The sequence below is a fragment of the Triticum aestivum genome, chromosome 5B (genome assembly GCF_018294505.1).
Source record: "Triticum aestivum cultivar Chinese Spring chromosome 5B, IWGSC CS RefSeq v2.1, whole genome shotgun sequence".
Taxonomy (NCBI): Eukaryota; Viridiplantae; Streptophyta; class Magnoliopsida; order Poales; family Poaceae; genus Triticum; species Triticum aestivum.
Window position 1 is genome coordinate 435,557,893 of NC_057807.1, and position 18,205 is coordinate 435,576,097.

Here is an 18,205-nt window from a genome sequence, read left to right on the forward strand (position 1 = left end):
GAGACGTTTTGAGCACGTTGGTGTGCTCGGACACGGGCTGCAGTGACCGTGGCCGCAGCTGCGTCATCGCCGACGGCGAGGGGCTCACGGCTCCGGTGGAATTATGGCCTTGGCGGGGCAAACGGGCGCATGAGTAAGGGGAACGGCGTAGTAGCTCACAGCGGGCTCGCAGAGACGCTCAGAGTGCTCGGGGACGACCTCCAGTGCACGAATCGGCGGCGACCTCCGGCGGCCAGATGCGGCAGTGACGAGCTCGAGGGCGATGCTGTGCTACTCCGGGCCTTGTTCTTGTTGGTGAGGATACGCGGCGGAGAACGACGGAGATTCTGGACAGCTCGGTGAGGCGAGGGGATGGCAATGGGCGCGGGGTGCTCGTCGGCGCTCTCGGGCGCTCGGGGTCGGTCGTGGGAGAGAGAGCAGAGGAGGGAGAGGAGCGTGAGGGAGAGTGCGAGGTGGTCCAGGGGGCGCGTGGCGTTGCGGAGGGAGTCTAGGGCAATGAGGGGGCAGCCAGGCAGGGAGCTGCCGGCGTGGCACGCCGCAGCGCCGTGGCTGTCTTCTCCTCTGTTCTGGCAGGAGGAAGAAGACGCCCGTGCCCTCGATGGGCTGGCCAGCTAGCTGGGCCGCCAGCTGGGCCGACCAGGTGGGCTGCGCTGGTAAGCCAGTAAGTCTCTCTCTCTCTCTTTCTAATTGTTTTTGTTTTTCTATTTCTTCTGCAACTTTAGGGCTTTTATTAAAATACTAAAACTAACTCAAAAATCATGAAACTTCTCAAGGCTACTGTTTGGAATATTTCCAATAGTAAAGATTTTAGTTCATGATTATTTGAGCATTTAAAATATTTTATAGCATTTAAATGCCCAAATTCAAATAACTAATGATTTAATCCAGTGACCCTCTGTTGTCCTAGAATAGTGTGCACCATTTTTGTCAGAGGTTCTAGACCAAGGCAAAGATGATGAACATTTTAGAAGGGCATTTTGGGTTCATTGAAAATGATTTTAGTAAACCCTAGTTGGTTTAAGGGGGGGGTGTTGGGGGTTCTGTCATCCCCATTTCAAGTTTCTTTAAATTTAAACATGTTGCATGAATGCTTATGCAGAGACAAGCAAGGACTAAGCTAGGGCTGTGACACGATCTATCAAGAGTTCTTACTAAAATAACACCAAAGCAAATTCAGATTCTTAATACTCAATCCAACACAAAGAACCTCAAAGAGTGCCCCAAGATTTCTACCAGAGAAAACAAAAGACGAGAACGTGCATCAACCCCTATGCATAGATTACCCCAATGTCACCTCCGGAATCTGCGAGTTGAGTGCCAAAACACATATCAAGTGAATCAATATGATACCCCATTGTCACCACGGATATTCATAGCTAGACATACATCAAGTGCTCTCAAATCCATACAAGTATTCAATCCGACAAAACGAAATATCAAAGGGAAAACTCAATTCACAACAAGATAGAGAGGGGAAAACACCATATGATCCGACTATATTAACAAAGCCCGCAATACATCAAGATCATGACATATCAAGAACACGAGAGAGAGAGAGAGAGAGAGAGAGAGAGATTAAACACATAGCTACTGGTACAACCCCTCAGCCCCGAGGGTGGACTACTCCCTCCTCATCATGGTGACCACTGGGATGATGAAGATAGCCACCAGTGATGATTTCCCCCTCCGGCGAAGTGCCGGAACGGGGTCTAGGTTGGTTTTTCATGGCTACAGAGGCTTGCGGCGGCGGAACTTCTGATCTAGGGTTACCCCTGGTGGTTTCTCTATTTAAAGGATTTTTTGGCGTTGGTTTCATGCGAAGATGGGCCTCGAGGTGAGCACAACCCATTGGGGCAAGCGGGGCCCACCAGACGCGCCCCAGTGTCATGTGCCCTACTCCTTCACCTTCTGGTCCTTCCATGAAGCTTCAGGGGTCTCTTTTGTTTAAAAAAATCATCAAAAAATTTCTACTCATTTGGAGAACTTTCATTTCTGCACAAAAAACAACACCATGGTAGTTCTGCTGAAAATAGCGTCAGTCTGGGTTAGTTCCATGCAAATCATACCAAAACCATGTAAAATTATTGTAAACATGGCATGCATACTTCATAAATTATAGATACATTGGAGACGTATCAGATGTCAACCACATAATTGCATGCCCCTATCACCCTCAATCTAGTGGTCAAGTTGAATTGAGCAATAGAGAAATAAAATTAATTTTGCAAAAGACCGTCAATAGATCTAGAAAGAATTGGTCTAAGAAACTTGATGATACATTATGGACCTATAGGACTACTTATAAAAATCCTATGGGTAAGTCTCCTCATAAAATGGTTTATGGAAAAGCATGTCATTTACCTCTTGAGTTAGAACATAAAGCATATTGGGCAATTAAAGAACTCAATTATGATTTCAAACTTGCCGGTGAAAAGAGGTTATTTGATATTGGTTCGCTAGATGAATGGAGAACCCAAGCTTATGAAAATGCCAAATTGTTTAAAGAAAATGTTAAAATATGGCATGATAAAAGAATCCAAAAAAGGGAATTCAAAGTGGGTGAGTATGTTCTTTTGTGAAATTCTCGTTTTAGATTCTTTGCATGAAAATTTCTCTCTAAATGGGAAGGATCATATATCATCGAGGAAGTTTATCGCTCTGGAGCTATTAAGACCAATCACGCGAAGGCACTAATCTGAAGGTAGTCAATGGACAAAGAATTAAGCATTATATCTCAGGTACACCTATCAATATTGAAACTAACATTATTCAAACTATGACACCGGAGCAATACATAAGAGAGACCTTCCAGAACACTCCAGAACCCTGAAAAGGAAGAGTTACGTGATACGGTAAGTAAACCGACTCCAAAAATTCCATAAAAATGCTTTCTGTCAGTTTTGGAATATTAGAAATAATACAAAAATAAGAAACAACAGAGGTGGCGACCCAGGTGGCCACGAGGCTCCAGGGAGCGCCCACCCCCTGGGCGCGCCCTGGTGGCCTATGGGCCCCTGATGAGCCTTCCTGACTCCTTTTTCTTCTGAAGTACTTGTTTCGCAAGGTAAAAATTCTTTATGTATACTCCCGGACGTTTTGACCACCGCATCGCAGAAATATCCCTATTCTTGTTTCATGTTGTTTTCTATCAGATCTATCAAGTCACGCATCATGTCTTCTTCCCCCTCCAACAACGTAGAAGACGATTCTTGGTTGCTGCAGATGGAACTAAGGAGAGAGGGGACCGAGGAGGCTGCCATGGAAGAAGATGAACGAAACTCGCTCGGAGTCCACGCTGGCTGGCATCTCCACTACTCCAAACCCCCATCAAGCCATGAGGCCGATGAACGATCAAGGGAATCATGAAGTGCAGGGAGCATCGAAACAATTTTCATAATTTGGTTCACAACTATGGGGTCGAAAGTACTCCTCGTATGCACATACCATCCAATTGGGACATATCTCGTCCAAGAGAAAGTGATGTAGGAACAAACTCTTGGGGACCAAAAACAGACAAAAAGCAACAACTGACACTAGGCACTAAGTTAATAGGTTAGTCCCAAAAAATGATATATAATTGCTTGTAAATGCATAGAAAGCATCCAAGATTGATACTATAATCGCATGGACCAATAAAAAAATTATAGATACGTTGGAGACGTATCATTACCCATGCTCTTGATGCCTCCTCGACTACATGTACCTTGGTTGCGAAAGCCGTCATCTGCTCCTCGGTCCCGAGGGAACGTTACGTGTTCCCATTGACTGCAATGATGTCAATTGGCCCCGGCATCTTAAGCTTCAAGTAAGCATAGTGGGGGATGGCATGGAACGAGGAGAAAGCGGTCCTTCCGAGGAGCGCATGGTAACCACTTCGAAAGGGTAAGATGTCGAAGATTAACTCTTCGCTTCGGAAATTATCCGGAGTACCGAAGACCACATCCAAGGTGACGCCACCCGAGCGTTGTGTCTCAACTCCTAGTATTATTCCTTTAAAGGTGGTAGTGTTGGGCTTGATTCTTACCAGATCCATATGCATTTTCTTGATGGTGTCGGTGTATATCAAGTTGAGACTACTACCCCCATCCGTGAGGACTGGTGTTAAGTGAAAGCCTTCCACTATGGGGTCGAGTACCAGGGCTGCAGTGCCTGCATGATGGATGCTCATTGGGTGGTCACTTCGGTCAAAGGTGATCAGAATTTCCGACCACAGACTGGAGGTTGGCGCTGTTGGCTCTATGGCGTAAACATCTCGAAGCGTGCATTTCCATTCATCCTCGTGACGTGTGTGGCATATACCATGTTCACGTCCTTAACCTTGGAAGGGAACTCCTTCTGCCCTCCACTGGTTGACCTGGGCTGGTTACCGTCCTCGTATGTGGCTGGTCGATGCCTTCATTCTTGATCGCAATCTTCCCGGCTTGCTTGATCACCCAACAATGGTTTTAGAAGTTTTTTCTCATCGATTTTTCGGGTTTTCTTAATATTTATCGTTTTGTTTTTTGTTTCTTAACTCGTGATTATTATTTTTCAAATTTTAGTTTTTATTTGAATTGAGAAAAAAATTGAGGAAAAGTTTTTGAATTTCATGAGCATTTTTTAAAATCATGAACATTTTTCGAATCCGTGAACACTTTATGAAAATCATGGAATTTTACAAAGTCGTGAGTAGAGAAGTTTCTGAAAAGATACCTCGTTTTTCAGGATTAAGCATACCATCTCAGAATAGTCTACGTGGCCCCTTGTTTTTACTACAATTTGAGAGCGGCAGACCCGACGCTACTGACGAATAGGCCAAGATTAATAGCTGGTCTAATTCTGCGACAAAAGAGCTTTGTTTCCAAAGAAATTTGTCCATCTGTGGCCTACGCTAGTGGAATATCTTTTTTATTTTGTATTCTAACTTAATTCTCTCTATCCCTTACTTAAGCTAATACATCTCAAACGAATCTATAATTTTTTGATTGTTTAATGTTATTACATTATCAGTTTTATATACTTTTATATAATTTTTCTGGACTAACTTGTTAATTTAGTGCTTAGTGCCAGATTTTATTTTTTTGCTTGTTTTTTGTTTCACAGAAAAACAATATCTAGGAAGGTCCAAATATGATGCCAATTTTTTATGGTTTTTTCTGGACAATAAAGGACCCTAGAAACTTCGGGATACCACGAAAGGACCCACCAGACAACCACAAGGGAAAGGTGGCGCGGTCAGGGGTGGCCACGCCATCTCGGCCTGTGGGCCCCCTGATGCTTCATTTGACCTAATTCCCTCGCCTATAAATTTCGTAGTTCCCGAAACCCTCATAGAGACAGACGAGAGAATTTTATCATCGCCGTAAGGCTCTGTTTGGAAGCGATCCCATCTGGAGCCTTGTTTGGGAAACCTTTTGGGACCTCCCGTCTCATTTTGGGATGGTTTTAGAAGTGTTTTTTTCTCATCAGGTTTTCTAGTTTTTTTAATATATTTTCCCTTTTTGTTTTCTTAATTCATGCATTTTTTTTAAAAAAATTAGATTTTGTTTCAATTGAGAAAAAAATTGAGGATTTTTTTTTGAATTTCATGAGCATTTTTTATAACCATGACATTTTTCGAATCCGTGAACACTTTCTGAAAATCATGGAATTTTACAAAGTCGTGAGTAGAGAAGTTTCTGAAAAGATACCCCGTTTTTCAGGATTAAGCATACCACCTCAGAATAGTCTACGTGGCCCCTTGTTTTTTTACTACAATTTGAGAGCGGCAGACCCGATGCTACTAACGAATAAGCCAACATTAATAGCTGGTCCAATTCTGCGACAAAAGAACTTTGTTTCCAAACAAATTTGTCCATCTGTGGCCTACGCTAGTGGAATATCTTTTTTGTTTGTATTCTAGCTTAGTTCTCTCTATTCCTTCCTTAAGCTAATACATCTCAACCGAATCTATAATTTTTTGATTGTTTAACATTATTGCATTATCACTTTTATATATTTTTATATAATTTTATGGACTAACCTATTAATTTAGTGCTCAAAGCCATATTTCATTTTTTTGCTTGTTTTTGGTTTCATAGAAAAACCATATCTAGGAAGGTCCAAATATGATGCCAACTTTTTACGATTTTTTCCAGTCAATAAAGGACCCTAGAAACTTTGGGATACCACGAGAGGACCCACCAGACAGCCACAACGGCAGGTGTCGCGGTCAGGGGTGGCCACGCCATCTGGGCTTGTGGGCCCCCAAATGCTTCATTTGACCTAATTCCCCCGCCTATAAATTTCATAGTTCCCGAAACCCTCGTAGAGACAGACGAGAGAATTTTATCGTTGTTGTAAAGCTCTGTTTGGAAGCGATCCATTTGGAGCCTTGTTTGGGAAACCTTTTGGGACCTCCCGTTTGGTTTTGGGATGGTTTTAGAAGTGTTTTTTTTCTCATCAGGTTTTTCGTTTTTTAACATACTTTTTCCTTTTTGTTTTCTTAATTGATGCATTTTTTCAAATTTTAAATTTTGTTTCAATTGAGAAAAAAATTGAGGAAAAGTTTTTGAATTTCATGAGCATTTTTTAAAATCATGAACATTTTCCGAATTTGTGAACACTTTCTAAAAATCATGGAATTTTACAAAGTCGTGAGTAGAGAAGTTTTTGAAAAGATACCTCGTTTTTCAGGATCAAGCATACCACCTCAGAATAGTCTACGTGGCCCCTTGTTTTTTGCTACAATTTGAGAGCGACAGACCCGATGCTACTGACGAATAAGCCAACATTAATAGCTGGTCTAATTCTGCGACAAAAGAGCTTTCTTTCCGAACAAATTTATCCATCTGTGGCCTACGCTAGTGGAATATCTTTTTGGTTTGTATTCTAGCTTAGTTCTACAGGGACTAGAAAAAGACTTTACTGAAGAGTCTTTTTTAATTAGTCCCTGGGACTAGAAAAAGTCTTAAGACTTCTGAACTAAACATCCGCTGAGCCGGCATAACATTTCGAGATTTTACGAAGTCATAGCATGCGGGAAAACATCTACTCCCACTTAGTGAACATTGCGGGAGCTTGGTTCCCGCTCGCTGGCAGACTCGGACGTAGCGTGAGCGCGATTGCTTTCTTTTGTCGTAGTGGAGCCGGGCCACCTGAAGCGCGATACAAATTCTTTTTTTAGGGTAAAATAAAAAGCGCGATCCCCTGATGTTATGGGGATGGGCTAGTTAATGCCATATAAATATAGGCCGTGGGCCTCGCCAATAGAAGGTGCGTGGCGCATAGCCGCCGTGGGGAGTGTAGGGACGGAATTTCCTATTCGACGCTCTCTGCGTCGAACAGTCGAGGTAACGCACACAGCCAGGATACTAACCGAACGACTGGGCCGGCCCATCTATATGGCTAACTAGCAAACCGCATCTGGTTTTTAGGAACTTTCTGGAAGGTTCTAGCCCAGGTTTCTAATGCTTTTGGGAACCTTCTAGTGGGTTCCTGAACCGTTTCTTCGACTGGTTTTCTGGTTTCTTTTTGTTTTTTATTTTTCATTTTTCGTTTTTCGTTTTTTGTTTTTTCCTTTTATGTTTGTATTCTTTTTTTCCTTTTCGGTTTCTATATTCTTTTTTCCTTTTTGTTTTCTTTTCTTTATGATTTTTTTCAAAATTTCAATACTTTCCAATCTTTGTTCAAGACTTAAAAAGATGAATTCATCTCAAAGACCATTCACAAATTTTGGGAAATTGTTCACAATTGGTTTTAGAAAAAATGTTAATGTTTTCAATTTTTGTTCGGGAGTTTGATAAAATGTTCCTATTTCAAACATTGTTCACAAATTTCAAGATTTTTTTATATTTTAAAATTTTTGTTCAGGAGTTTAAAAAAATGTTCGTGAATTTTAAAAAATGTTCGTGTTTTATTTTTTTTGGAGAGTTCCAAAAATGTTCGTAAATTTTTAAAAATGTTTGTGTTTCCAATTTTTTTCCAGAGTTTAAAGAAATGTTCCCATTTTTATAAAAATGTTTGCATATCCAAAATTTGTTCTGGAATTTGGAAAATGTTTCAGTTTTCAGAAAAAATGTTTTCAAAAAATGTTCTAGTTTTCAGAAAGTGTTCATGTTTCCATAAATTGTGCACGTTCTCAAATTTGTTCTACCGGTTCAGAAAATGTTCCAGTTTTCAGTTTTTTGTGTTTCCAAAAATTGTTCCTGTTTGCGAAAGTTGTTCGCAAATTTCCTGAAATGTTTCAGTTTCCAAAAATTGTTCATGTTTTCAAATTTGTTATGCAGTTTCAAAAAATGTTCACGTTGTAATTTTTTTAGTATTTACAAAATTGTTCCTGTTTTAAAAATTGTTCACAAATTTTATTATTTTAAAATTTTCTATTTTTTCTGGAATTTCGAGCAAAAAAATCAAAAACACGAAAAAAGGAAAAAAAACGTTTGGATCTTCGTTGTTTCGGTTCTTATATTATTGCCCTACACATGTAATCGTTCGTTGTGACTATGTCTACTGGCTAGCACAAGTCGCGTCTTTCACCAAAGGTCCTGGGCTCGATCCCTATAGTACTCGAATTTTTTGAGACGTGAACAGACTCGCGCTACAGTTGCGCTGGTCGCTAGCTTGGGCCGGCCCAGTCGGGTAGGCGCCTGTGCGTGCGTCCGGCAATTTGCCGCAAAGAGCGGCACATAGGACCTCCCTGTAGGGACTTGCGATAAGAGGGGAATATCGGGGGAGAGAACGAGGAATCTAGGGTTCGGTTCCATCTTAACCCCTCCCAGATGCCTCTCCCAAATCAACAGCCGGCGGCGGCGGCGGCGGCGGCGATCGAGCACATCTATAAGCCGGAGGACACTTCAAGGTTCGAGCCACGGCTCAAGGTTGTAAATCGGGAGAAATCGGAGCTTCTCCATAAGATCCGCGACTCGTATGATCGTGCCCGCGAGCGGCTCGCCAAGGCGACGGCATTCAAAGAGGAGATCTTCCTCGGCGCCGGCCTCTCCTTTGGCCTTCTCGATCCGACCACCAACATCATCTACAACACCCTCGTCGCCTCCAACCTCTGCGACGAGAAAATCCAGGGTGTTCAGGACGGGAACATAGCCGAGCGCTCCCTGGACGGCCTTGTCGCCTTCCTCACCTTCTTCTTCCGCTACCTCGCAAACTGGGAAGCCGTGCGCTACCTGCTCCTCGCCGATGCGGACCTCGTCTACGCGATGCGCCTCGTTGTGCATGACCGGTGTATCTCTCCCTTCAACTTGAACTCTGATACCAGCAAGTCCGACGTACGCACTGCCCTCATGTGCGCTGCGCTGGCCTCTAAGCACATGGATCCCCACCACCTCGTCCACACCTGGCTGTCGCCGATTCGCCCTCTGCAAGAAGCCGTCCAGGTGATCAACAATGACATCAATAAATTCAGCTGTGACCCGCTGCATCATGCTTGCTGGGGCCCTGTCATGCAAATGCAACCCCTTGATTTCGCTTGGAAGCGCGCATTTGATCTCCCTCGGTTGCCATCCACCACCGTGCAGTATCGTCCTTATCAGTCCATGAAGTTTGTTCTCCTCGGGCTAATCCACACCTTCTACCTGAATGCACTTGCCCTCCTCCCGGCCGGTGAGCTCCGGTCTTGCTACCACCACAGCATGCTCAAGGCTGGCCACTGCTATGGCCCCTTCGACCCTGTCTCCAACATCATCATCAACACTATCTGGTATAACACCGTCTCCCCGCCGAGCCAAAAACTTGAGCTTGATATGATCAGTACCATGAGTCTGTTACGCATTGAGGCTCGCTCCTTCTATGGCCTTGTTTCTTTCCTCTGCACTTCGGGCAAGAAACTCTATGAAGCCATGCGCTTCTTGCTCATTTCTGATTGCACTTTGGGAAAGACTCAGCCCTTTTCGAACCCTTTGTCTGACTTTGGGGATGAAAACAAAAAATTTCATGCCTTCAGGGCTGCCGGTGTGGCTGCTTGGCACCCCGACCCTGTCGCGCAAGCAGAATTTATTTCCAAACGCAGTCATACATTAATCCGTCATAAGATTAATGCTCCACTCGACTCTGCTGATGTTGACCGCATCACCAGAAAGATGTTTCAAGGACCTCCCACCCCTGGCAACTCACTGCAGCATCAATCCGATCCCATGCCCAAGCTATATAAAATTCCGGATGAGCATACAAGAGTCTCTAAGAAAGTCAAAGCAGCGCTGGCCTCATATGCACTGGAGAACAGAGTTAGTTCATCTTGAGATTTGTATCTTTACTTCTAGTTATCACCCTGACATGTTACAGTCACTGATTTGCTCCTTGCCTCTGCCTACTTACAGGAATCCACGTATGATCTTCATGTTATTTGTGGCGTCAACCATAATGTGTCTGGCCCTGAGTACTGTATGGATGTTGACAAACCCATTTTCATATATCATCACATTCATGTTAATTTTCTGGCAAGTCAAGGAGGTGGAGATCCAAAACTCTTCTTCGCTGAACTTAGCAATGACGATGCAGAGGACGGAGGTCGGAAGGTCTTGTGTTGTCCTGTGAATTTTCCCAAACCACGCCAAGGTATCCTATATATTTTTTCATTCATACAGCAAGTTGACTAAACCTACATGGTAGCATCTGGACATCTGTAAAACCACATTTTTAAGTCTCAACGCTCTACTGCTGATACAAAAGTTTTTTAAATAAATTGGAACATTTCTCATTCTGCAGTTTGGTGAAGTTTGAAACATTCAGATCAACCCACACTACTGTCTGGTATTGTGGCCTTATCTTTACGACTGTTTGGTGTAAATGTATTCCTAATTTGAAACCAATACAGCAACAGATTAGTTCGAAGTGTCTGCCCTGGTCGTCCATATCTGATCTACAATCTGGGTAAAATTTTCCGTTTGATCTAAAGCATGCTTCTCGAGTTGATGAGTCGTTCTGGGGTAGCAACTCGGAAAAAGTCGAGCCTGCAGTTGCGACTAGTCGTGACTCGAGTCATGAGTCGACACTAAAGTTGAGTCCGACATTTTTTTGCGACTCATCGACTAGTCGACGACTAGTCACGTGACTAGAAATCCATGATCTAAAGCCAAGATGCTCAACAAACTGATTATTTACTTCTCTAGCTCGAAGTTGCTATCCACTGGGTCCACTAGGTCCCCTCTAAGAATGAACTATGGAAACTGAAGAAGTCATCTAAAGCTCAATAAGTTGGCTGAACCAAGTTTGACTTTTGCTTAGATGCATATATACTTATATGAATTAGATTTATCCGGTAGTTACCATAACAGATCATACCGATTGTTGTAAACAACACATTCTGGTCCAAATCTTGCTACACACTGTCAGTGAGCATCATGAGTAGTACTTGTCCAAAACTTCTGATATATAAACTAGAGTGATCGACTAAATCTATTATTATGTCTCAACCAACCTGATGATCCAACAAGCATTGCACACGAGTATTTATTTAAGTACTCAAGCGTATGGACATCAATGCTAACTATACAAAGTATAATGAAATCTGATCAGGGTTCAGTTTGTGAGTTGCACACTTCATTTGAAGTAGATTCAGTTGGAATGTATTGCTGTGTAAATCTTTATAAGTAAAATGCATGATGGTTCCCTGTTCCTAGGAAATTGCGTATTTAGGTTCTTAATTAAAGTTCATTTAAGTAGTCATCAGCCGTTCAAACTGGTCCAATTTATGATGTGGCATTATACTCGTTTTGCTCCCTGGCCTTGTGTTGGATTGTTATAAGATAGTTTGCTGAAAAAAAAAACATCTTTGAACCCCACCTAGCTGGGGCCTGGGAGCCCTATGTCAGCTACCACAGTATCATAGAGTACTTCTATTCTATGCGTTGCAGTCTAGTTTTAGGCAGGTATCAGTAGGGGTTATCCCACCCGGATGTTTGCATGATCAGCCAATTTCTCTTTAGTTATAAAGAATAATAAGAAATGGTTAGGATTTAAAGCTTCCCCTTCCAACCTTTTACAGCTGTTAGCAGAAGCATCTGAGTTGCTTGCGACAAAAATAAACACTATCTATGCATGAATAGATAGTTGTTGGGAAAACTGAGTTCCTCAGAAATTTCATTTTGCAACTTCTTTTTATTGCCGATAGGCTATGCTAAAGTCTTTGATGGGTGCTAATCTAGTTATCTTGTTTGTGTGCTTCAGAACAAATCCGCTGCATGTACTGTGATTATGAAGGGACTAAAATTGTGCACCCGGCTATGGAGGAATTCCAATTTAGAGGTCACGACCCAGAGTTTCAGAACATGGCCTGTGGTATAGATCCCTACGAAGACGAACCGTGTCCAGATGGTGTTATGCAGTTCTACACAAACTATAGAATCATCAGCATCTCGTGCGGGGCATTAGATAATGTGGGAGCAGTGGACGATGACTCTGATGACGGCACTGATGAGGAAGATGACAGCGATTATATTAGCGAATCTGAATCTGAGTAAGGTGGGTTTTGCTAGCGTTACCCACAAGCAGTTAGTTTCCAACCCGATTGAAGATATTGGGACGTCGAGGTCCTACCCGTTAGTTTTCTACATTGCTGTAGCCATAGTTAAGATATTCCGATGAGCGTGCCGTTTAGTCTGTTTATTATTGGATGTGCTGAGAGTATTCTGAATGCAGATGTTGCAAGTTCGTTCACCATTAGCTATAATTTCACAAAGCAAGTTTAATCTGTTTCATGTTAAATCGTCTGTCCGTTATGATGAGGATGATAATAATAATAATCCCACGAAATTGAATGTTCTACATTACAAGAAAATTAAGTTCTTTGAGGTAAGCAAGTGTGAAATTTTTCCTTTCATATATACACAAGAGATAGGAATTTGCTTCCAAGGTATTTGTGCTTCTCAATTGCTAAGGGAGTACAGCTATTTACTTACTGCATCAGATATATAACAATGAAGTTTCGTAACAGAATCTCCTCTGCCAAGTTCCTGCGCATAGCCATAAGCTATGTATGACTTTGGGCCCATGTCAATCTTTAGAATGTCATCAGGAAGCAATGCGGGGACACTTAGCAAGCAAGATATCAAATTTGTGTACGGTTGAAAGGGTAAAAGAATTGATGTATTCCACTCCATGCGAAGGTAAAAGCTCTTCAAAATGATTTGAAGTAGGCCAGTCCTTCAATTTAAGAATTTCGGGCCATTCATTTTGATACACCCGACCATAATAGTATCCATTGAAGAAATCCTGTGTGCGTATCTCGACCTGGATTATTTAAACACAAAAGGTGAATTTCCTTTCTGGGTAATGAGAAACGAAAAACATATGACTACACTGATCAAGTCCGCATGAAACAGATTAATTCAACCCCTTCATCCATCCTAACAGAAATTTGTCTGAATATATGTTCTCTTGGAACCTTGCACTTAAATTAAATTACATATTTCAGACAACTGTGATGAGTTATTCCTGAAATAACCAAAGAAAAGTGTACTTCAAGACAGTAAACACTTTCCAGCTAATGAGCTCATGGGACTGAACAATTTTTTTTTGGGTGACGGTGAACGAATTAATCGACACCAAGACCTTTTCAATATTCAGGATGCTAATAATTGTATTGAAACCGATGGATAGGTATAAAATGCTCATCATAATTACAGAAAATTGGTAAATGTGTAACACGATCAGCTACCAGATACCTTTGGAAAAAATTCTAGATCTTGGCAACAAAGTGTTTTTTTTACACCTCAATGTCTTATGTATTGGGAATCAGTTGACAAACAAATACTCCCTTCGTATCAAAATATAAGTGTCAAAAAGCATCTTATATTTTGATACCGAGAGAGTACACTATAAAGGTACCTGTTCGTTTTGACCAGCAAATGCAACACAGTTACAGTCACTAACCTGGGATTTGAGTTTTATCTGTTCTACACGCTAGAAAATAGGAACAGCTTAGCTATCCACATGTGCGTGCTAATGTTTTACTCCCTCCATCCAAAATAAAGCATGTGATAGAGCAAACAGTTTTTAGAGCAACTCCAACAGGGCGACCCATTTCGTCCGCGGGTGTCTGTTTGGGTCAGCGCGGACACAAAAGTCGGCCCAACGCGCCGACCCAAATGGACGAGCGTTCGCTTTTCGTCCGTGGGCGACCCATTTTCGGCCCATTTTTGAGCCGGATTTGCGTCGACGCGGACAGGAGACGGACGCGCGCACGCTCGCCTTCTCCCCCCGGGCCCGCTGGTCGGTGGCACATTGGCAAACCCTCGCCCGCCTCCTTCGTCGCCGACGCCACCGCCCATTTTTTCCGGTGACTCTGCTAGCTGCTGGCGCCGCAACATCTGCTCTGCAACGCCGCCACCTCCCACGTCGCCCGCCATCGCCGTCTTGCCGCCGGGGAACCGACAGCTTCCCACCCCCGCCCCTCCCCCCGACACAGCCGCGACCGCGACCAAGAAGCCGCCTCACCGCCCCGGCCAGATCCTCATCGGCACGCTTGTCGGACGCCGCAGGGCAGCTAGCTGGTCCGTGCGCGCCGCGACTCTCTTCGCCGGCCATCTCCTTCGTCGACGCCCGCAAACTGTCCCACAGTTTGCAAACTATTCAACAGTTTGCAAGGTACAAAATGGACTTCGCCTACGATTTTTTTTCACAATTTCCTTTGCGATTGTGACGCCCCCAATTCAATCATACACTAATCATGCACGCAAACGTGTACGATCAAGATCAGGGACTCACGGGAAGATATCACAACACAACTCTAAAAACATAAATAAGTCATACACGCATCATAATACAAGCCAGGGGCCTCGAGGGCTCGAATACAAGTGCTCGATCATAGACGAGTCAGCGGAAACAACAATATCTGAGTACAGACATAAGTTAAACAAGTTGCCATAAGATGGCTAGCACAAACTGGGATACAGATCGAAAGAGGCGCAGACCTCCTGCCTGGGATCCTCCTAAACTACTCCTGGTCATCGGAGGCGGCCTGCACGTAGTAGTAGGCACCCTCGATGTAGTAGGGGTCGTCATCGACGGTGGCGTCTAGCTCCGGGGCTCCAACATCTGGTTGCGACAACCAGGTAAAAAGGAAAGGGGGAAAAGAGGGAGAAAAGCAACCGTGAGTACTCATCCAAAGTACTCGCAAGCAAGGATCTACACTACATATGCATGGGTATTTGTGTAAAGGGGAAATGTCGGTGGACTGAACTGCAGAATGCCAGAATAAGAGGGGGATAGCTAGTCCTATCGAAGACTACGCTTCTGGCAGCCTCCATCTTGCAGCATGTAGAAGAGAGTAGATGGTAAGTTCACCAAGTAGCATCGCATAGCATAATCCTACCCGACGATCCCCTCCTCGTCACCCTGTGAGAGAGTGATCACCGGGTTTTATCTGACACTTGAAAGGGTGTGTTTATTAAGTATCCGGTTCTAGTTATCATAAGGTCAAGGTACAACTCCGGGTCATCCTGTTACCGAGGATCACGGCTATTCGAATAGATAAACTTCCCTGCAGGGATGCACCACATTACCCAACACGCTCGATCCCTCTGGCCGGACACACTTTCCTGGGTCGTGCCCGGCCTCGGAAGATCAACACGTCGCGGCCCCACCTAGGCACAGCAGAGAGGTCAGCACGCCGGTCTAAATCCTATGCGCATAGGGGTCTGGGGCCATCGCCCATTGCACACCTGCACGTTGCGTACGCGGCCGGTAAGCACACCTGCACGTTGTTCCGTGGCTCCATTCCGGGTCACCTTCCGGCGCTGAATCGCAACCGAGAGAGCAGATCCTTCTTTGGAGGGACTACTTTGATACAACAAATCCGTTGTTCAAACATCAGAAATCCTGCCGCCGTTTCTGTATGAGCAGGCATCTTTTCAACCATATTAGAGAAGGGATGGTCAGCTATGATGACTATTTCGAGTGCAAAGAGGATGCCGTTGGAAAGATTGGTTTCTCCTCTTATCAGAAATGCACTGCCGCCATCCGAATGCTTGCATATGGAGTGCCCGGTGATCTCATTGACGAGTACGTCCGTATGAGCGAGTCTACATGCCTAGACTCCCTGTATAAGTTCTGCAAGGCTGTTATTGTTGTGTTTGGCCCTAAGTACTTGAGAGAGTCGACTCCTGAAGATACAACCCGTTTGTTGGCAATGAATGCCAGCAGGGGCTTCCCAGGGATGCTTGGCAGCATAGATTGCATGCATGGGAGTGGAAGAACTGCCGTTCTGCTTGGCAAGGGCAGTATAAGGTCCATGCCAGGGCTTGCATTGTCATACTAGAGGCCGTGGCATCTCAAGATCTCTAGATCTCGCACTCTTTCTTTGGCATGGCCGGATCACACAATGATATCAACGTGCTTCAGCGCTCGCCAGTGTTTGCTAGGCTTGCCGAAAGCAACAGCCCACCGGTGAACTTTACTATCAACGACCACAACTACGACAAAGGATACTACCTGGGTGACGGTATCTATCTGTGACACCCCAAGACCGGCGCTCCAGATGCCTTCCATGGATCCCGAGATTCGTCGTGTGATTTGTTTTGTTCGTTGCATTCATCTTTGCACCATGTGCATTGCATCATGTCATCTTGCACCCCCTTTTTAAAACTCAGCCTAATAAATTGCATGGATCTTCGATACATTTAAATCGAGGGAAATGCACATGGTGATTTCTCTTTACAACATATAGTAGTCTCCCAATATTATTAGGAGGCAATATCAAAATATTCCATTAACTTTGGAATCACCATAACACACCTGCAGTTTAAGTTCCATCTCGATCTCCCCCCTAGATGAACCATATAGCCAAGAGAAACCATGAACCAGAATAGAAGAGCTTGCCTCACCCATGAGTAAATATTTCATAGTAGCCTCATTAGACCGTAGATCTCTCGGTATATCCAGACAATATGTAGGAACACAAACTGAAACATTCTGGAGCTACAAAGATAGTTATTAAATCGTTAGCACCACATAAAAACATTCCCCCTAGAGTAGCTATTAATACGAATAACAAAAACTCTGTTACAGCCATTTCTGTACATTCAATGTACTCTACGGATAGAGGAATACATAAAGTTGAACATTATAAAATGAGAAATTTAAAGATTTCGTTGAAATTGTTCGTTTGGAAATTTCCTGAAAAGCTAATTATAGGTTCTTCTCTCCATCGGAACAATAGGGCCGTTATGCTTATTACTAAACTTGTTGAAGAGATGAAATAGAACCAAGGTCTATCTTTTTGATCAGAGGTTGAATCGATCATCAGAAGAAGAATTAGGTCAAAAATTAGGATACAATCTGGGAAAATGAAACTTCCATTGAAGAGAAGCAAATGAAACGCTTTCATAAAAATTCTCGTAGAATCGAGAATGAAGTTTTCATTCTGTACATGCCAGATCATGAATTAGTAACTGCATCCAATCTCCGAAAAGTCCCGATTGTTTCGATTTTTGAAATGGGATATTTACGGAATCCTCATGAATAGGATCAAACCTTATTCCATGCTATTTCCATAAGGTTCTTCTTTCTTATTCTTAAGCAAGCCCTCGAGAGGGCTTAGTTGATCATGATTTCTGCTTTCTCTTTCTTTTCCTTTTTGTTTGTTTCGAGAAAGATATCGTCCGATTCTCCTTCTATTGATTCTTTTCCGATTGAGATGTACGGATCCATGTGTCTACATACATAGATTCTGTTCATGGATTAACGAAAATGGAGCTCTATTTGCCTCTGTCATGCTATGAGTCGCTTCCTTTTTGCGTATGGCACCCCCACTCCCTTTAGCAGCATCTACTAATTTGGAACTTAATTTGGAAGCCATATTTCGACCCGGACGCTTTTGGGATGCTTCTAATAACCAACGAATGGCAAGTGCTTCCTTGTTTAGATCCTATTTCAATCGGAACTTTCCGCGTCGATCCTTTTTTATTACGTCTTGTTTTTACTCCTATATTGGGAGTTACTCTACATATTGCTTGACGTAAAACCAATAGTGTATTTGTTTCTGTATTATGTTGAATCTTTTTCACGGCTCGATAGAGAATTTGATAAGCCAATGATTTTTTCCGTCTTTCATAATACGGTTAACCACCATGTTAACTAATCGATTACGAAAAATTGGATTGGATTTTGCAGTTCTTTTTTCTACAGTACCTCGACGTGACATGAGCGTGAAAGAGGTTCAAGAATCCATTTTCTTTTTATAAGGGCTAAAATCACTTATTTTTTTGGCTTTTGACCCCATATTGTAGGGTGGATC

At 43.2% G+C, this 18,205-nt stretch overlaps 1 protein-coding gene across 1 annotated transcript; it reads left to right on the forward strand.

Moving 5' to 3' along the window:
- Positions 1-8,675: 8,675 nt before the first annotated feature.
- Positions 8,676-13,093, forward strand: LOC123112296 (uncharacterized). Its single transcript, XM_044533247.1, has 3 exons — positions 8,676-10,196; positions 10,290-10,527; positions 12,139-13,093. The coding sequence occupies exons 1-3, from the start codon at positions 8,739-8,741 to the stop codon at positions 12,429-12,431; spliced, it is 1,989 nt and encodes a 662-aa protein (XP_044389182.1). The 5' UTR covers positions 8,676-8,738; the 3' UTR covers positions 12,432-13,093.
- Positions 13,094-18,205: the final 5,112 nt, after the last annotated feature.

Bases quoted from the DNA above. Each gene is read 5' to 3' on its own strand.
- LOC123112296 (XM_044533247.1), top strand. From the start codon at position 8,739: ATGCCTCTCCCAAATCAACAGCCGGCGGCGGCGGCGGCGGCGGCGATC. The intron at 10,197-10,289 runs GTTAGTTCATCT...GCCTACTTACAG, and splicing joins CATATGCACTGGAGAACAGA to GAATCCACGTATGATCTTCA. The intron at 10,528-12,138 runs GTATCCTATATA...TGTGTGCTTCAG, and splicing joins TTTTCCCAAACCACGCCAAG to AACAAATCCGCTGCATGTAC.